At 36.3% G+C, this 21,347-nt stretch overlaps 1 protein-coding gene across 2 annotated transcripts in view; it reads left to right on the plus strand.

The window, feature by feature from the left end:
* The window catches only part of EDIL3 (EGF like repeats and discoidin domains 3), a 270,841-nt gene that overhangs the window by 124,437 nt on the left and 125,057 nt on the right, over positions 1-21,347 (plus strand). For both annotated transcript variants that reach the window (XM_066987842.1, XM_066987843.1), the window contains one exon: positions 18,469-18,597. In XM_066987842.1, the coding sequence (XP_066843943.1) occupies positions 18,469-18,597 (129 nt within the window). The remainder of the gene's footprint in view (positions 1-18,468; positions 18,598-21,347) is intronic.

A 21,347-nucleotide genomic window follows, 5' to 3' on the forward strand; every position in this document is an offset into this window, starting at 1 on the left:
AGAAGTGATGGAAACCAAGACAAAGAATTGCCAACGGGTAAGGGATTTGACACGCTAAGATTTGCGATTAATGAGTTGTGCACAGGCACAGAGTGAGTGGGTCAGAATAGGGGCATTCAACGGGATGGCTGCATTGGGATGACATGCATTGGGCTGGCTGCTGTTGAAAGAGATCCAGCTGAAAGTAGACTCTTCCCTAATGCCATTTCTCTCATAGAGCTACCATTCTGTTGGATTAGTTCCTCATCTGCCCTGTAATAGCACGCATGTTCTGATGGGAAGAATTTGGTAGGAACATGTAGCCAGAGCTGCAGTTAAGGAAAGGAAAAAAAAAAGCCAGAAACAAACAACAACAACAACAACACAAACCCAATCCTCTTCAGCGAGAGGCTGTAATTAAATTAGATTAAAGCAATCAAGAAATCCTAGCCAGGAATCAGATGTGTGGAAAAGGGAAAAAAAAAAAAGACAAACACAAATGAAAGCAAAACAAACATTAGTACTGGTTGGTTGAGGATTTGGAAGCAGATTAACAAGACTGATGCAAAGGACTCTGCTCAAAAACAGGATCTGAAGGAGGGTTATTTTCTGCATATTTTGGTTTTAAACTGTGTCTTATGTCCATCTTTAAAGCATTGAATTGACTGTGCAAACATAAAGAGTACTGCAGAAGAAATTTTCCTCATTTTCTGTTCAGTGCAGATTTAAGTGGTTTTCATTTACTAAGGCTTTGTATTACGCATGCAGCCAGGAGGATAAAAGAAGTATTGAATTATGACCCATTTGCAGAGTGACTGGCCCCGTAGAAAGATAATACATGATAACAATGTTAAAGACTGTAAAGTAAGTGAGCTCTTAAAGATTCTAAATACATTTTGCACAGACAGCTACTCAGGACCGTTCGTGGTAGACATTGTAATAATGTTCATTAGTGTAAGGTTTTAGGGGCATCTTGTATATTATGGGTGCCATTTCTTCCATACATACTAATTTTAACTACTCACTGTTGGCAGTTATGCATTTGACACTAGACTGTGCTGTGGTGGTTTTACCCAGCTGGGCAACTGAGCTCCACCACAACCTCTCTCACTCCCCTCCTCAAAGGGAAAGGGGGAGAAAGTATGATAGAAATGGCTCAAGGGTTGAGATAAGGACAGGGAGATCACTCAACAATTATTGTCACAGGCAAAACAGACCCAACATAGGGAGATTAGAGAAATTTATTACCTATTACTAACAAGCTAGACAAGTGAGAAACAAAGAAAACAAACTAAAAACATCTTTTCCCCATCCACCCTCTTTCACCTCCTCCCCCTGAAGCAGCGCAGGGAAATGTGGAATGGGGGCTGTGGTCAGTCCCTGACACTTCATCTCCTGATGTCTTTGACAGCAGTGCAATAACAGTTTAGGTAGAAGCCTGGTTTCCTCTAAAAGAGTGAGGAGTCCAGTATTATGCAGTTTTTGCCGTCAATGAGAAACATGAACCTGAAGAAGACAAGTCATCCACGTTAGTCAGATATTTGAAAGAGAGAGCGCAATTATTACCCCATTTTTTCCTGTTAAATATGGAAGGAGTGTATATGATTAATGTCACTTTGGAAAAAAAAAAAAATCTCTGAAATTAAAAAGTCCTATTTCTATTTCTACAGGAAGGACCCAAAAGTGGATCTTGAAATTGTGTAGCCCAATATGATGGTGTCTATGCACACATAAGCATGCACATGTACTAAATTTCTCCTGAGCTTTTTAGGGCTTTTCATTTTTTAAAGCTATCAATTTTCTATATTTGTTTTTGGTGGGTTTTTGTTTGTTTGTTGGTCTTCTTTTTTTGTTTGTTTTTCTTCATATTCATTTATTATATCTCCTCCCAGGGTATACATTTAACACGTTGAACATTCTGTGCTTCAGAGACTTTAAGCCTACAAAAAGTTAGGTCCATATAGTTTTACTTCACTCATGCAAGTTTTTAAAGATCAGTCTGTAAATAGTTATATAAAATAAATAAGAATGGCTATGATGAGATCCCATGAAATCTAATGATGTTTGAGGTAGAGGTTGTACACTTTTTGTGCTGACTGCCTCAAATTTTTTATATGCCATTTATAGATTCTGTGCAAGGTTAACCATTGTGAATCTTGAAAGTGCTCTATAACATTGATAAAATTGTCGTGTACTAGCATCGTGTTGGAAGAAGGGCATAACCAAGAAAAATTAGAGGAAAAGCCTTAATTTGAAAATATCTTTAGACCAATAAATACAGAAACAGTATGCCCCTGTGCGTTAGTATTATTCCTCCATATGTTATGGTATTTACTGTAAAGGAAAAAATCATGGTAAGTTTAATTATATGCCTTGATATACATTTATTTGAGTAACTTTTCCTATTGATTCATTTCTCTCATTCTTAAATAAAAATATTTTCTACCTATTAGCTGCAGTTTAGTAAAAGTCAAGCAAACAAACAAGTCTATGCTGATCCATGGTAATCTTGCACTGTCAAAAAAGTGTTATTTTTTACAACCAGAAATCTTGTTCTACCTTTTTAGTACTTCATATTCTGTTATGTAAAGGTGTTAAAGAAATTATAGATGTTCCTAGGCTTGGGCAGGTGGGATAGCTGCTAAAGCAAATAAGGAGGAAGGTCTGGGGAAAGCTCTTGGGCATATGACAATGTAGAGGAGAGCATGGCTGAGCTGAGCACATGCAACACTTTTGTTAATTTCAGGCTCCTTTGCAACCAATTTTGTAATCAGAGAAAGACGCGATCTTTAGGATCAGTTTGTGATGGTGGAGCTTAGGTTGCGTTATATGAATTATAGTTCTGTTTCAGCAGGAAAGATATAAAGAGGAAAGATTTGTAGATACAGGTAGCATATTTTATTAAGTGAGCTGATGTGATTAGGTGAAATAGACAGATATTCAGACATTAAGTTTTTTTTTCAAGTTTGGAACAGCAGTATTGTATTGATCACAATCATGGATATGTGTAATACCATTACATTGCTGTGGATTTGTCATGCATCAAAGCTCAGGAAGTATTTAAATTGACAGATAATGGAATTATCTGCAAATGGAATTAAGTGCCCTGGAGAATGAAGAGCAGCATTTAAAATAGAGCTGAGTTTTTGATTTTTTTTCTCCATCTTGTCCTTCTTACTGTGAACCTCTGTCTCATCAACTACTCATCTGAAGCCCAGTTTCCTCCAAATTAGTTTGTTCCTGCATTGCACTGTATCTACTGTTCCTCTGCGTAAGACTAATGCTCCCCAAACCCACACTAAGCAAAAAATCCCAGCTGTCCCCAAATGTTTTGACTCTGGCTTTGGTCAGTACTATTTGGCAGTAAGGGCTGGAATGATTGGACTGTCTGAATATCCTTTTCACTGAGGTATTGAAACATTTAAGTCTATACCAGCTTTAATGGGGGAAAAAAAAAAAAAAAAAGGAAGATTTGCCACTGTATTTTAAAAACATTCAGAGATTGCCTACCATTAACATTGACCAAGAATAAACAACTCTCTGTAAAATGTATAATTGAAGCAACATTATAGGTGACATCCAGATTTAGTTCCTATTATGTAGAGAACAAAAATGGTTTTAGGGGCGTAGAAATATCATGCAAAAGCATTATCAAATTTTCTCAGTCATGAACATGTGGATTTCCACAGGTATGCAGCAATTTCTTAGACCTTCTTTTACAATAACAAGTATCTGCCACTTAATTCACATCTAATAATTCTCATTATTGTTCATATTGATTGGCTTTCCATATGTTAATGACCATTTGCCAGAGCCGAGACCTCATTTTTTTCTTTTATCTTACAAATTGAATAGATTCTTTTCTTGTATATTCTTTTGAAGCCTTTACTATTTCAATTCAAATGCATTTAATTCCTCCTGTAAGTCTTTCAGATAAACAATGTATAACCTCAGAGCATGAATGTCCATTATTAGTCTTAAAGAAAGAATGACACGTAGTATTGAGCCATATTCTGCATTATCATGTAGTTTTATTTATACAATTATAGTGTTTCAAAATACTGTTTTGGAAACAACTGATATTGTCCCTTTACGTATGTAAAACTGTTGATTTCAGTAATACTCGGTATGATTAAATACTGTGTGACTTCAGAAAAGTGGTAAAAACATTTACATAAGCTTCACAGTTCTGTAAAGTAATAAAACCAAATGGGAATTATCAGTAGGACTTGTGATAAGTAAAACAGCTGAAGCTTTCACAGCCCAGTCCAGAAGTGTGTGTTCATTACTTATTCAAGACACAACTTCCAGTGGCTGCCATGGGAGTTGAGCTTGTATGACAACTGTTCTGATAAAAATAACAATTACAAAAATATAACATGCTTCCATGAATGCCTACTTGTCTATTACTAAAAATGTTAAAATGAATTGCACCTTTATAAATTTTAGAAATTACTTGAATTGTGATAAATAGGCTGAGAAAATATTTGAAATACTGAAATGGCTAGCTGCAATGAAGAAGCCATAGCCCAAGAACAAACAGGTGTGGATTTAAGCTTATGTTTTATGTTTATGTGGATTATTTTGCCTAGAATACCATATTTTAACATGTAGTGGCAGGTCATGAATTAACACTGTTCAGCAATATTACAAGTCTTTCATTGAACCACAGAATATCCTGAGTTAGAAGGGACGCAAGAGGATCACCGAGCCCAATTCCTGGCTCCACGCTGAACCAACCCAAAATCAAACCACATGTCTGAGAGTGTTGTCAAATGCTTCTTGAACTCCAGCAGGCTTGGTGCAGTGACCACTGCACTGGGGAAGTCTTTGTTACAGTTACTCATGAATTCCATTAATTTCAAGCTTTTTACAGAATTCATCCCCTTAAAACAATCCTTTTCATTTTCTGAACCACAGAACATCATTTATTAACTTATATACACTAAGGAAAAATGTGATAGTCATTCAATATTTAAATCTTAATCTTTCTGTATTGACCTAGAATTTCTCATTATTATTATTATTATTATTAATAATAATAATAATAATATTTCCAGAACAGACCATTTTTTAAATTTCTAGAACAGAAAACCAGTCTAACAATTTTTATCTGTAAGACAATAGTACTGGGCATTTTTTGAAACAAAACACAAATCAATGATTCTGTAAGTCAGCATTTGGCTTTAGCCTCCCTTGAGCAGGGACAAAACGTTCAATGTAACTTACTTGTCATCTAGTCTTGTTTCTCTAAATGCTTGGTTGCAGAATAAAGGCAGTGCATTGTAACTTATTAAGAACTTACAAATTAAGAATATACTTTAAACTGTGAAGGTCGTGTAGCTAGGGATATCCTCACTGAAAGTACACAGTAAATCAGTGATGCAGCGTGTTTGTGTTCATTGCATAGCATATTGGTGTCACTCGATGTCATTCAGAGCCTAATTGAAATATCCACAATTTTTCAAGAGTGGTGACCATGCCTTTCCATCAACTCCTTTCACCAGATGAAAAATATTTTGGATTCCATTTCAGGAACTATATCCAGATACCGATTAGATTGGAAAGGGAATATTGACATGCTCATAGATCATCTCTCCTGAGGGAAGGGAAAGCTGGCATTGTCTACTTTGTGCCCTCATCTTCTGAAGTCACTCAGGTGAATGTGGCCATCATGATGTCTGTGTGTGGATCTGGGGATCTTGGAAGTCAGAGGAAATCTGGGAGTGTCCCGTGTCATAGCTGAAGGTGGACACCAGAAAAGATTGTGTATCATCCCCTAAAGAAATATGTTTGTGGCTTCATGAGCTCTGCAGTACTGCAGTTTATGCATAGTTCTTGCACAAGTCTCTGTAGTTGTGTTGTGTTGTGTGTAATAACACACAAAACAAGAGTTGAAGTTAAAGCAGAAAATCTCTGGCATAGCTGTGCAGAAATTATTACTATAATCCACTGAATTAGGTCAATATTTTCATCTATATACAACTGCATCTGAATCACATTAATCAAGAACAATTCATTTATATTTGTACTGTGGATATAGCAGGTGCAAAGGAAGCAGAAATCCATTAATTCTACTATGTATCTTAAAAACTGAAGGTACGTAACAGCAAACACAAGTTGCTATTTTAAATTGGGATGGTTATGCACTATGTGGTTTGCTCAGCTGTCAAGAGACCAAAACAAAGTGGGAATGAAGTACAAGTAAAAAATAGAGTGATGACCTAGCTAAGAAGAAAGAAATATATGATGAATAGTGACAGAGCACAGGATTTGGAATTCAAAAGGATTTAGGGCAGGATACAGGATACATGGAATTGGGAATGTTTGATGACAGCTGAAAAAATGCAAACTGGAAAGAATACATTTCCTCTGTCCTACATCCTAAGGGAAATAAACAGATGGAGTGTAAGTCTTGTCTATTTCCCTTGATTTCTGCTGTGGACAACTTTATGTCTTTTTGGTCTATTCCACATTTAGTAATTCTCTTTCATTACTTTGTAATATTATTTTCTGTCCTAAGTATAACCACCCTCAGAGATTCTCTTCTGCTCTTTCCATGTCATTAAAGCAACATTAGTAATTAGGACCTGACTCATACAAATACGAATAGAATAAGTTTAGGTTGTTGCCTTATTTAGTTCCCAGTGGAATGCTCAGCAAGAAGACTAACTGGATTTTAATCTATTTGCTGTTATAATTAAGGTTCACATTATCTTTTCACTTTTTTTTTTTTTCAATTTTCCAGCTATTAGTGGAACACAGCATTTCTAAAAAGGATGCGAGGCTGTGATTGCTGGCAGTTTAAAGTGAAGTGAAACAATGAAAACTGACATCTTCATATATGAGGACAAGGAATGCGGTGCTAAAAATAGCCCAGCCTTGTTACACAGAAATCCCAATTGGCATTGGGTTAGGTACCAAACTATATATAGTTTCTTTATATATAGTTCTTTATATATTCTTTCTATAGTTTCTGTGTATCTTTTACTTAGGCAGCAGACCAATGTATTAAATACAGAGATGGATTTGTTTTAATTAAATAGAGAGCAGATTTGGTGAGTCTGTTTTGATGGAGACCCTGTAGACATAAACATCAGTGCTGTCAGCAGTGCACTTCTGAACTGAACTCCTTTGATCACCCAAACTCACGGTGCTTTCATTTGTACTACGGCGTGGTCTCAGTGAAGATGGGCTGGGTTACTTGTGGCTAAAACAAAACAGGAACATGCATTTTGCTACCCAGACTGCTCTGCTTACTAATATGAATATAGCCTTTGACCTCAACTTATTTACTAGATAAATTTTCTTTGATTTCTTTTGCTATCAGTCATTTGTCCGTGTGTATTTCCATGATATCCTGATGGCAGGACACTGTTTTTATGGGTGTGTTTCTAAAGCTGTGGTGGTGCGTCCATTCTCAAGGTGACATAGTTTGGATATAAAGAAACGTGTGTGGAGGCTGTTTTGCTGGGGTGAAACCCAGTAACATCTTCACTTGGCTCTATCTCTGCTCTAAAGCTTCTGGATTGCTGACCACCAGCAAGCCAAACTCAAGTGCTTTTGAGACTTAGTGGCCAGCAGTTGATTTTAGTGATTCAGATTTCTCCAAAACACTCAAAGTTTCACTGACAAGCAGAAAAAGAGTAAACAGTAAAAAAGCTTTACTCCAGGATTTTTTTAAGACCAGGTATTTGTTGGAACTGTTTGGTGCCTGGCTAAAAGACAAAATATACCTACACATCTGTCAGATACTTGTTTCCACTCCCTACTGCCTGCTCTTGTAGTCTGTGGTCTGTGGTGAGATAGCATCAGCTAGTATTAGAACATAAATTCAAGCAGTTCAGGCAGGTAGACCTTTTCAAACTAACACTGTCAAACACTTTAAGTACTCTGTACTTTGAGGACTTTCTTGCTGTTTATGTCACTGTTTTTTTCATGTCTGTTCACTTATACAGCTTACTTAGACCTAACTCTTGTGGACAGTGTCCCAGCATAACATCAGTGAACTAAACTTTGATGGTCTCCTGATAAATAAGTCCTTCAAAATCTGTAATATTTCTCTGATTTTTTTTTAAAGTAAATAAAATAAAGTTAAATAAATTAAATTTTAAAGTAAATAAATAATTCTTCAAATCTTTGCAGGAGGAAAAAAAAAAAAAGAAAAAAAGAAAAAAGAAAAAAAAAGTAAAGAATCAGAAAGATTGGAAAGCCAGCATCTTCTTTTAACGTGTGCATCTTCTTCTAAAGTGTTCAGTATTTTAAATTTTGTAGAGATGAGAAATGAATTGGCTAAACATACAGACAGAAAATGGAATGTAGCAACGAAGTTCCCACATTTATGTTAGCAAGAGTGGGAGAAGTCAGTGACAGAAGCAGTGTCATCTAGGACAAAAACAAAGACACAGATTCCTAAGTATAAAGTTAGAGAGAATGGAAAGGACCTGAATCTGGATGTCCTGCGAACAAAGCAGATATTCTTTGAGAAGACAAACTCCTATGAAAGGGCATGTAGAGACCCAGAACAAGTCTTTTTTCAAGTTACTATGGTACGTTTATGAGATATCTGGGTGAGGAAGAATACTGTGGGCTGTATTCAGAAACACATAGGAAGGTAACAAAGGCTATAAAGTGCTGGGGGAAAAAAAAGGCGTTGAAAATGGAGGAAAGAAAGTTCTGAAACTTGGAAGCTGAGGAGTATGAAAACAAATAATGAGAGAGAATTTGGGGAAAATGTTTTGTAGTGCATTAAACACTTTTGAAGCATTTCCAGGTCTCACAATGTGCAGTATCCGCTACCTAGCCTAATATACTGAGCATACCTCAAATGTGGGTCTATACTGTAGTAAAAGTTAAGTAAATAAAAGTTAAATAAGAAGCTTAGACGTTTATTAAGGCAAGACACTGTATAGCTATCAGTTTAAATAGCATCTTGTCAGAAAATATTCTAGTTATTTAGATAAAAAAGCATTGAGAGATGGCTGGACGATCAATGTAAATTTCTCTGTAATACAAAATCCACAGAACCAAATTAGAGGGAAATGTGCAGAAATGACCTAAAGCATTTTGCACTCAAAGGGTGAACCTTAGCTTTTGCTGCATCCAGATGGAGACACCTTGATCATTATAATCAGCACACTCCATTTGCTGCATTAAAAAACAAGATAAATATTTAATCACAGTGCAATTAAGTCTGGATCAGTGCCATTAGTTTATAATGAATTGTTAAATAGGATCTAATACAGTACTAATACACTTATGAGCCAGGCTAAACAGATTAAAAAAAAAAAACATATTTTGAGAATATTCATGAGATACAAGATGTAAGTAACTGCTAATTATTTTAGTAGTTTCATGGATTAACTGGAATAACATATAAAAATCAGCTATTATTACCGATATTCCACATAGGCTGTGAATGATGTCCTACCATGTCTGTTCTTTTCAGTTTAAAATAAATAAATAGCAAGCTGTAGCTATAATAAATATTTTTTGTTATAAAATTAATCTGTCTCCTGACAGCAAAATAGGCTCAACAGTAGTAAATCCAAAAGTAAATTGTCTGAAATTTACTGATCTTAGTAGCTGTTGTATTTTTTTATTTGTTTTACAAATATTCAAGTATGCTGAACAAGCAAGGATTTCTGGGTACAATCTGGAAGACTTGAAAGATGAAGTAGTTCAAACTACATTAAGGTTGACTTCTTTGGTTGCAGTTAAACTGAGAGATGCCTATTTTTTTTGCAGACACATCACAGTGAGCCAGTACAATGAAAACTGAGCCCTACATTGTGTAGATGTTTATGTAAATTTTAAGCCCAGACTAGCTTTTAAGGGAAAAAAAAAAAGGCAATAAAATATATTCTTTCACTGAAGATGGATCATATTTAAGTTGCAGTACAAGAGTGTTGACTAGAAGAAATTTCTGTGATTACAGCCTCTGCTAAAAGAAGGTCAGTGGAACCTGGGAACTCTTTCCTTGAAAGTCCTCAAAACCGTGTACTGCAAATCAAGCAGTTGAGATGTGGTTGTAGTTTCAAGTAGGGAGCAAATATGTTGTTCTTTGGATCCAGCTATGTCAAGAGTGTTCTTGGGAAGTGGTAGTTCCTTCTAAGTGAAGGCATAATCTACAATGTACTTGAAGAGCAGATTAGTTTTAGCCATAAAGGTGGTCCACGGGCTTGAATTACATGTACTAATGAGACCTAAATTTCTACACTGCAGTTGCTGGAGTGGACATGTCATACTTCTGTGCTTGATCCTGTAGATTAAGTCATGAGTATGTATTTTGCTATGATTTAGCTATCCCCAGAACTCAGCAGGTGCAGGATCATTTCTGTCAAGTTGTTAAAATGGTTTTGGTCTAATGTATCACAACTCCCACACAGACACACAGCTGGGGGCGTTCAAAACCAGCCTCTGTGTCAGGTAAGCCTTGCACAATCATACTAAATTAATAGGTGATGTAGTAAATGTGAGGAAGATCAGAGACCCTGAAAAGCATTTGTTATATTCCTGCCCTTTTTGTGCAGTTCTCTGTCGGAGCCTGTAAAGACATTCCTGCTGTTATTGAATGCTCGTTTGTGTGTCTCTGTGGAAGACAGTCTTTTTCAAATAGGGTTGTTTTATATTTTGGATTTGTATCTGCCAAACTTTGAAATCTATGAGCTCACATTTCAAGGGGCACACCTTTCAAAAATCCATTTAATTGAGTTCTGAAAAGGATGATGAGGAAAGAAAAAAGTCAATATATTTCTGAAAAAGAGGTGGTCTCTCATTTGTGCATGTATGTGTGGTCTTTTAAAATGTATAGAGAAAATGTATATTAGAAGAGAATTTGCAATGTAGAGATTCAGAGACTAAACTCATCTCAAATATTTATGATATCTAGTACAGATATTTTGTTTTTATTCCCATTTCAGGATTCTTCAACTTTCTTCTCAAGTTGCAGGAACTGATGAGCAGCAGGGATAGGATACTGGATTACTGGGACACTGAGTTCAACTCAGTGTGATAATCCATAACTTTTTCATCATGGGAAGCTTGTTCCCTACTTGAGCTCCAGCAGCAAGGAGATTAACGCTCCCATAAAGGTGAAAGAAGCTGTATATGCCACTGCTTTCTTTTACATATATTTGTTTCAAAATATAAGAGCTCTTTGTAAGTGAACAGTTTATTTTTAAGACTTTACATTGGCAGAGGAGGCATTTTTTTTTCATTGTGAAAACAAAAGGTAAAAAAAAGAAGACTTCAAACTACTGATGTTAAAACTATGAGAGATTGCTGATGAAGATTTCAGTTTGCCAGAGGGGGGGAAAAAGATGTGATTGACATTTCAGTAGAGCCAAGAGGGACTTAAGAAACATCAGTTGTATGAACAAGCAGCTAGAGAGTATTTATCTTTTACAATGAAATTCAAAGGTATCGTTTGATACCTTTTATTTGTTTGGTGATAACTTCAAGCTTCGACAGAAAAAAAAAAAAGTGTATGTCCACTGAAAGAGTGGTCAGACATCATGGGGGGACTACAGAGATGGTATTCTTCATTGTAGGGAGAAAATTTGTACAGCCAAAGCTCAATTGGAGTTTAAGCTGGCCAGTACTACTGTGGGGGACAAAAAAAAAAAAATTTTTTTTTTTTTTAATTATGTTAACAGCAAAAGAGGTAACATTGGTAAAAGAGAACAGAGGTAACATTGTTAACTTGATGAGGACGGTAACCTCACAAATAGGGACATAGACAAAACAGAGACATTTAATGGGTTCTCCACTTCTGTATTCAACATTGATGATGGGCTCTGGGACCCCAGGATGCATATAAGTCTATGGGGCCTGATGGGATTCATCCCAGGGTACTCAGAGAGCCAGCTGATATCATCATGAGATATGGCTCAATTATTTTTCAGTGGTCTTGGGAATCTGGAGAGGTCCCAGTTGACTGAAAGCTGGCAAACATTGTTCCAATTTTCAAGAGGGGCAAGAAAGAAGATCCTGGCAATTGCAGGCCTGTCAGACTCACTTCTCTGCTGGCTAAAAATATAGAGAAAATTGTCACAGAATTATTCTAGATTATTATTCAATTATTCTAGGAGTTCTTGAAAAACCTGAAGGACAAGACAGTCAATGGTCAGCCAACATGAGTTCAAGAGTGGAAGGTGCTGCTTAACAAACTTGATTTCCTTTTATGAAGAGGTCACCCATCTAGTTGGCCAAGGAAAGCTAGTTGATATAATTTTTTTTTTTATTTCAGCAAAGCTTTGATACTGTCTCTCACAGTATTCTTCTGGACAAAATGTCCAGCACACAGGTATATAAATGCATAATATGATGGGTGAACAAGTGGCTGATGGGTCAGGCTCCAAGGATAATTGTAAATGGGTCTGCATCAGGCTGGTGGCCAGTCACTAGCGGGGATCCTCATAGTTCCATTTTAGGGCCAGATCTCTTTATTGTTGTTATGAATGACTGGGATGCCAACCTGAAGGTACACTAAATAAGTTTGTGGATGATACTAAATTGGGAGGAGCGGCTGCCTCCATTGAGGGTAGGGAGGCCTTGCAGAGAGATCTTGACAAAGTAGAGAGTTGGGCAATCCCCAGCAATATGAGGCTTAGCAAGAGCAAGTGCCAGATTCCACACTTGGCACAGGGCAACACTGGCTGTACGGACAGTCTGGGGGACGAGAGGCTTGAGAAAAGCCCTGCAGAAAGGGATCTGTGGGTTTTGGTCAATGGCAAGTTGAACGTGGGTCAACCGTGGGCCCTGGCAGCCAAGAGGGGCAACAGCATCCTGGGGTGCCTCCAGCACAGCATCGCTAGCCGGGCGGGGGCAGGGATTGCTGTGCTCTGCCCTGTGCTCTTTCAGCATCACCTCAAGTCCTGTGTGCAATATCAGAAGGACATAAAACTCTTAGAGAGTGTCCAAAGGAGGGCTTCAAACTGGTGAAGGGTCTGAAGGGCAAGGTATATGAGGAGCAGCTGAGGTCCCTGGGTTTGTTCAACCCAGAGCAGAGCAGGCCGAGGGGAGGCCTCATGGCAGCCTGCAGCTCCCTCACAAGGGAAGTAGAAGGGGCTGGTGCTGAGCTCTGCTCTCTGGGGACAGCGACAAAACTCAAGGGAACAGCATGGAGCTAGGACAGGGGAGGGTCTGGCTGGGAGTCAAGAAAAGTTTCTTCACTGGCAGGGTGGTCAGGCACTGGAAGAAGTTCCCCAGGGAAGTGATAACAACACTGAGCCTGCTGGAGTTCAAGAGGCATTTAGGCAATGCTCTCAGACATAGGGTTCAATTTTGGGTCCTGTGGGGAGCCAGGGGCTGGACCCAGTGATCTTTGTGGGTCCTTCCAGCTCAGGATATTCTGTGATTCAATGTCTGTGGTTCTGTATTTGTTTTGACGGTTTTTGGAGCTTACCATATCATCAGAGTAACATTATCTGCTAGTGCTTCTTTCTTCAGTAATATGCCACAAAATAAATGAAGCAATTAGCTTTGCAGCTAAGTTGTCTTCATCATGATGCATATCATGTTCAATATAAAATTTAGTAATTTTCATTGAAATTGTATTACTTCTATGAGAAGAGATGAATTGACAGGTATCATCAGAAGAGTTAACATTTGTATATGCGGTAATTTGGCATTTGTGACTCCACTGGACTATATATTTCTTTATTATTCGTTTTATTCTGGTTTTCATATTTGTCATCTAATCTTGTTTTAGCAAGAAATGATGGGTGATATTTGATTGTCTTCCTGTTTTAGCACAGCAGCAAGCATGCTTTTGAGTACAGGCAATCAGACTTTGAGGAAGACCTGACTAATGTAGAGTTCTTGTTTAAGTACATCACAACTGCCTGATACTTTTGAACATCTTTCCCACCGCAGCAGGAGATTTTGTATTTGGTAAGAAAGACTTGTGATATTTGTTGGAAGTGCGAGAAATGGTTTATTTTACAGCTGAGTATCACTGAATTGAGGAGCAGTATAGGAAAGAGTCATTAGGCTTTTTGTTTGTTTGTTTCTTCCTGTTACCGATGGTACTTCAGCTATTTTCTGGTTTCTTATATTTTGCGAAGTTCATGCTATACAACACCACTGTTAGCCATTGTGCTTCGAAGTTAGCCGTTGTCACATTTTTAAGTCCTAGGTAGACACTTATCAGAAAAAGATCTGGCAAAGCATTTGTAGACTTCTTGATAGTGCACTTCAATGCATTCAATGAGATCTTGTGTTTGTGCGTTGTGACCTTGAACATATGTACAGCCTGCCCTTTCAGACAAGCTCTGTGCTTTCTCCTGATGAAGTTTGCACTGGGGATGCAAATGAACTCACATATGGCCCTTGCTGTCTTCAGCTGGGTGAAGAGTGAGAGGGCTGTACGGCTTCATCATGAGTGCACAGGAATCACAATCACTTTTTTTCCACTTAAGCACTAATGCTTCTTGGACACTTAGAAGGGACAGTAATTAATGTTGTATCTCGTATGTACAAGCCTAAGCAGACAAAAAGCTTTTGCAGAGACTAGAGTTGGCTCAAAGTAAGTTTGCCTCCTGCTTCTCAGGATAGACACTGTATGGATAATGGGTCCTTAGCATCAGCTGTCTTGTTCTTCAGGTCCTTTTCCATTGCACTGTGTAGCTTGCTCATGTAGATACAGCCAGTCTGTGCTAAAATTAGTTCACTTACTAAGTAACTGAAATGACAACAATCAGAAATTTAGGTAATTATGTTCATATACATAAATTTAAACACACTTTACGAATGTTAATGTCTCCAGGGTTTTGTTTGTTTGGGTTTTGTTTTGTTTTGTTTTATTTCTTCTCAAAACTGGGTGGCTGCGCAAGAAAAAAAAAAAAAAAAGGCAGCTGAAAATAAGACTGGATGACTGGATATTTTAAAAAATATGTTTCCTCCAAACTGTCAGGCAAAAACTGTAGAAAGATATTTGAATAGTTCTTTGAACTATTTCAAAAGAATTTGAGTACCCTAAAAGACAGAATGAGGCAACAATTTTCATACCTAGGCTTATTCACTCTTTGTATTTATTATCGCTGTCAAAAATTACATTTTGATGAAATGATACTTTCCTTGCTTTCCTATCTTCTCTTGCTCTAGACAAACTAATGGTCTCTTTCAAATATGTAATTATTGCTACAGTATTGCATTACACAGGACTGTTTTATGAAGTTTTAATTGACTGTACTTGTCAAAGAAGAAAACAGATGACATAGTTCTGCCTTCAGCCCCTTTGCAACTCTACTGAGGATACATTTGTTTGATTCCTCATCTATAAAATCTCAGATTTAGCCAGAGCATCTAAAAAATTTAACACCTGCTACGCTTTAAGTTAACTTTCAATATTTTTTCAAAAACAGCATGGGATTTCAATTGAATAACAGAATGATGTATTTTGGAGTATACTTGTAATTATTATTTTGGCTAATACCACTGGAATTGCACAAAGGACTCAAAAGAGCAGCAAAGTGAATAGATCTATTACTTTTAGTGCACAATTAATCTTGTTGACATTACTTTATATGAGCAAGGATAAAAATGCCTGGAAAGCATACCATTGAATTCCACTGCTCATTAATATTGGTCAAATGCTGTTCTCCTTGTGTTGGAAGCTACTTAAAGATTACCTGCAGAAGTATTACAGTGTTATTGATTAAAAAAAAATAATAATAAAAAAAAAATCCCTGAAGCCCGCTGTTCTTTTAAAAAATCAGTTGACAAGGATGCAAAAAAGGATGCTTTCAAACTCACCACTATAAATCTGAGTAACTGAGAATATTAATCAGATTGTCAGGGAATTAATTATCAAGCATTCAATATATTGTTATTTAAAAGCCCAAGGAAGTTAGATGTGATTTCTCATCATGTGGCAGCAGTGCCTAGATCTGCATGTACCATTTTTAGTTTTTAAGATGGAATTATTTTGCTGGACTAGGACCCAGATTGTCCAAAACACTCAAACCTTTATAATTTTCCATCCGGGATTCTGTAGACTCAGGTTTTTTTAAAAAAAAAAAAAAAGTATGCTTGAAGGCTCATATAGTTTAAATGCCCTAATGCCCTGAGGATCTGGAATATCAGACTATGGTCCTGTGGAGAATTAGGAGAAAAGAGGTATGATGTTGCAGGCTTTGTTAAGTTGTACTCATTCATTCTTTTAGAATGCAGATAAGTCTAACCCATGTCCTTTTTAGGAAATGAATGTTAACTAGTGAAAATCAGATGATTATTGTTTACTGCTTTCAATGCATTTAATTAGTATGTTTCATTGCTCTCAAAATAATTTTGAACTACCAGTTTCTATGACCAACAAAAAAAAAAAGCCCTCAACATTTAGATTACAAATATTACTATTATATTTCTATAAACAAGTGGCAACCATAATTACTCAAAAAAATATGCATGTTCCTTTGGGCGGGGGTTGGAGAGGTCAGTCTTAAAGCGTGGTAGAAGACTAAGATCAGTCAGAAATACTGACCTGCAGCAGTATATTTATTGCTGTGCTGAAATGATCTTTTAAACCTTTGGACTGATCTGAGAAAAAACAAAACCTAAAAAAAAAAAAAAAAAAAAGTATGCTGAATGCTGAACACGTGCTTAACAAGCCATATGGAGATAGCAGCAAGCAAAATGAGATAATAATTGTTAAAAGATTTATTGTTCTTGGAAGATTAAAGATCCACATGGATAGAAGTAATTAAAATATGGGGCTACCTGCAGGTACTCCCCAAATTACAGCACTGTGATTGAGGCTTGAAAAAACACGTAGTCCATATTCACTGGGAGACAAAAAGCAAAACTTTTTTTTTTTTTCCTCTGTTATGGAGGAGAAATAACATGAACAGAATTTGTAAGAATAGAAAGCCATGAATCTTCTTTGACCTCTCAATGAACTGATATACGTCATGTGGAATTAAATAAGTAGTGTACCACTGCATTTAAAGTGTAATGGAGAATATGAATGGGAGAAGACAAACAAGGCAAGGAGGAGTCTCTCCTCCTTTTTGTCTTCATGATTTTTGCCTTTTGTTACTACTAAGTGCACTTAAATTAGACTTATATAGATTCATGTGTTTAATTGATTGGGTTCAGTGAGACATATCCCATGTTTAATCATGCGTATACGTGTAACTTCTGCAGGATTGTGTCCTGGGTTAGGCTAAAGACATAAGTTATAACAGAAATATGTACATGGATAGTTTCTCAGATTGCTGTAACTACACAGGCAATTATAATTGTGGAATGTGTTCTGACATACTTGTCATTCTGTTAATTTTTATCTTCTGCAAATTAGTATTTTCTCAGAGACTGTAGTTTTCACTGATGTGACACGCTGAGTGAATGCTGTTGCTGTGAATGTCTGTCAAACCTTGGGCTTGTTATTGAAAACATAAACTAATAGTCAGAGCCTGACAAACATTAAACTTCTGGCTTTTTTAAGTTTATATAATTCAATTCCCAGTGCTGATTGTCAGTAAATTATTCTGTGGAAAAAGTTCTTTTCTGTTTATTTATTATTATTATTGTTTATTTTAGGTGGATAAATAATTATGACATTGCATTTCAATAAATGAAGATTAACACCTTTCTGGGTACATAGCAAAGGTCACAAACAATATACTTTATACTGAGTTCACAAATCTTTTCACATACAAACTTGTATGTGAAGCTTTCCAACCAATGACTGCAAGTTCTTTAAAGTGAGATTGGAAAACAAAATCGTCAAAATACTGAAGTGTTTTTTTTTATTTTTTTTTTTCTGGTATGAGGTATGTTACAGATAACATTAGTAAGATAATAAGATGGAACACATTTAACACATGCTGTTAACAAAATAATTTGTAGACCTAAAGGCATATATAGTCATTGCAAACATAACAAATCAGATCTCACTGATGAGATGTTATGTAACCTATCACACAGTTAGTTGGAAAAAAATATAAATTTGCTCAGAGGAACAAAGCAGTTTAAAGTGGATTTGCTAAAAAGGCTCTCAATGGAAAGAATAGTTGGTTTAGTAGCCTTACTGCTGACTCAGATAGTTACATATTCATATAGTCACAAAAAGCCATAGCAAAGATCTCATACTACTAACTTGACATGCAGTGATTACTCAGGGATATTGTACATGTCACTCTGTACATGATAGGCACATTTGATTAATACATATTGCCACAGTCGTATAAAAGTTAGAATCCCTGTTATCTTTAATAGCAGAGAAAGATTTACCTTCTCTGTCTCCTGTCTTCTGTTACATTAAAAAATAATGTTGTGATTAATGAGTAGTGACATGCTTCATATTTTTTCTTGTTCATAAAAATCTGTGCTGGCAAGTTATCTGAACTAAGTGAAGGGTATATTTTAGTGGGTTAGTGGAATATGAAGGTCTACATAAGGGATTTTATTTCTTTAATGAGCATAAAATTGTGACTTTTTTATTATATATGTATATATACTTCTTTTTTTTTTCCCATCTCTTAGGACCCTGCCTTCCTAATCCATGTCATAATGGTGGGATGTGTGAAATTAGTGAAGCATACCGAGGCGACACATTCATAGGATATGTTTGTAAATGTCCAGAGGGGTTTAATGGGATTCACTGCCAGCACAGTAAGTTTCACGTGATAACTTCTATGTATTTGTGGACAGAAGACTTTTTATTAGCATGCAATTTTGAGGATTAACATCAGATCTGATTTTCTGAAATCTTTGGCCTTTGTTTTGTGAACAAGCTTATACCATTGAATAGTTTTACTACCTTCAGAAAATTACTTCACTTCCAACTTACTGGACACAATGGCATCTAATTTGCTATGCATATTGAAGACATGGTAAGGTAACTGAATTTACCATGAAATTAATGGAAGGTAGTATTGCAAATAGTAGGGATCTCTTTTTCTGTTAGAATTGTTTTTGTGGTTTTCTTTTGGTTAATGATAAACAAAAGTGGAAGGGATTGAAAGAAATTGAAAAGAAATTTGTATATAAATACATCTTCTAGGTCTCTCTCTACCTGTGCGTTAAAATTATGAAGAAGTACTTTGAATTATGATACCTAAATCCAAGGGCAGAAGTTCAAGGCTTAAAAAGTATTTACATTTAATCATGTTTTAAATATATCTGGACACCTTTCTATTCCTCAGAATTTATTTGAAGAGTTTGTCCTAGTTTAAGATTAGATTGGGAACAGAAGGTTGATATCTTTTAAAGTGTGTCATTATAAAAATAGTAAGTAGCAAACTTCAGATTTTAATAATGACTCATTGGCGGAACATATAGTAAGATCTACACCTCACTAATAAATTTTTTTAAGAATATCTATTTCATTTTATTGTGCTTAAACTGGAAATTACAGGACCATGTTTCCATGTTTCTCCAATTAATGTCATCAGAAGTTCTGAATGATCAAAAACAATTAATGGGTTACACATTTATTTGCAAGTCAGATCATGTTCTAACTTATAATCTGCATTATCCGTTGAAGTTTGGTTTTGTTTTGTTGTGTATTTTGTTGTTGTTGTTGTTGTTGTGTTGTTTTGTTTTCATATGTAAAACTCATTTAGAACAAGTGCTTGCCTATGGAGAAACTTAGATGCCAAGTTTCTGTTTTATTTTGTGCAGTAAAGCACATAATAGTCCTCAAAAAATCATGTTATTGATGCATTTGGAAGCCAACTGTTATGCAGTTAGAAGGTTAAAAACTGAAACATTCAAGAATCTAGTTTCATTTGCAGTTAAAAGACAAATGCACTCATCCAAATCAGAGTGAATAAGCACTGAATCCAGTTTACGTTAAGTAAGTGCTCCATTTAGATACTTGTCTACAGTTTGAAGCGTCAAGGAACCAGTACAGTCCAGCCAAAGTAACAGCTTATGTTCATTATATCCCCAAAGGAAAGTGTGTCCAAAGACCAGAGTATGGATATTCAATTCCATTAACTTTGGTCACACTCTCTCTTATTTTATTATGTAGGTACCATAGGAACATCCAGATGGCGACTCAGATGCATGAAGTCAAACTTAGTCCCACTAGCTTAATCTTGTTAAATTATGCCTACCTCATCTACCAAGTATATAAGAAAATGTTGGATATTATCCACTCCTCTGGAAACCTTTCCATCTAGCCCTGATTCTGGGCATCTAGTGGAATTACCAGTAGAAATCATAGTGAATTTGTTTTTATAGTCATATCATTAGAGCAGTCATTCAAGGTAGGGGATTGAGTTCATAGTATAATAATGAAGGCAAAGGATAGTCATTGCCTGCCTTTAAACTGTATAGCCAGGAGTTGAGGACTCTTGAGACTAGAAGAGCAGACAAATTTATGTCTGACTGTAACTCAGGGGTTACACCAGCTTGAAGGTTGAACATAGGCTAAATTGTGAGTGCAGTACCTTGTGGTTCCCTACCTTTGGCATTTGCATGCATTTTACATGAGTCTGTCATCTAAGAAGTGGAACAAAAGTCTTTGGAAAGTGGCAAGATGGAAAGTTGTATCTCTGTCCCTGTGACTGCTCTTCTAAAAGGTAGAGCCAGACAGCTTTTGAGTGCCATTGATGCCTAGCAGCATGAAGAAACATCATCATTATGTTCTCAGGCACACTCCTTCATAAGACCAGACATGTAGTCCACACACGATACACAATACTTCTGCTATCATTAGATGTCAAAGGCATTACCTTAGATGTCAAAAGGTTACCTTTTGTTAGGATGCAATGAAGTAAATAACACCACGAATTTTCATCAAGCAAAATGCATGCTTAACATGTGCTGTCTGGAAAGGATCATACCATGTTACTTGGTGAAAAAAAGACGCAATAGTGCATTATTGGAGTAATGGTAACTGTTTACTGGGCCCCTATACCCTTTCAAAAATATTCAGGTTTCTAACAATTAGCTACTGTGATCCTCCAGATAATCACCGAAGTGCACTTATAACAACCTCAGAATAAAGGAGAGTTCTTACATGGGTGATTCAAATTCCCTGTGGGGAGAGTAGAATCCAAGACAGCAGCTAAAGAGATTTCAAATAAGATACGTTTATGTGAAAAGATACTCTTTGGGAGAGAATTAAATTGTCTTTTTCAGATAATTTGATTTACAATGTGATAATAAACCATATAAAATATATTGGTGTTCAAGAGGTCCCTAAGTATGTCAGCTATGAAAAGCCGTGGAGGACATATCAGTAATCAGGAAGAATCAGACTTCCATTGATGAATCCTACACAGCTCTTTAATATGGTATCTCCTTAGCTTAATTCACAAAGTTCCTTTTATACAAGTTCCTCTGTTTCATAAAGTTTAGCAATTAAATTCTAAATTCACTGTAAACCAAGTAAGAAGGGTCAAAATAATTCC

The sequence above is a fragment of the Anser cygnoides genome, chromosome Z (assembly GCF_040182565.1).
Source record: "Anser cygnoides isolate HZ-2024a breed goose chromosome Z, Taihu_goose_T2T_genome, whole genome shotgun sequence".
NCBI lineage: Eukaryota > Metazoa > Chordata > Aves > Anseriformes > Anatidae > Anser > Anser cygnoides.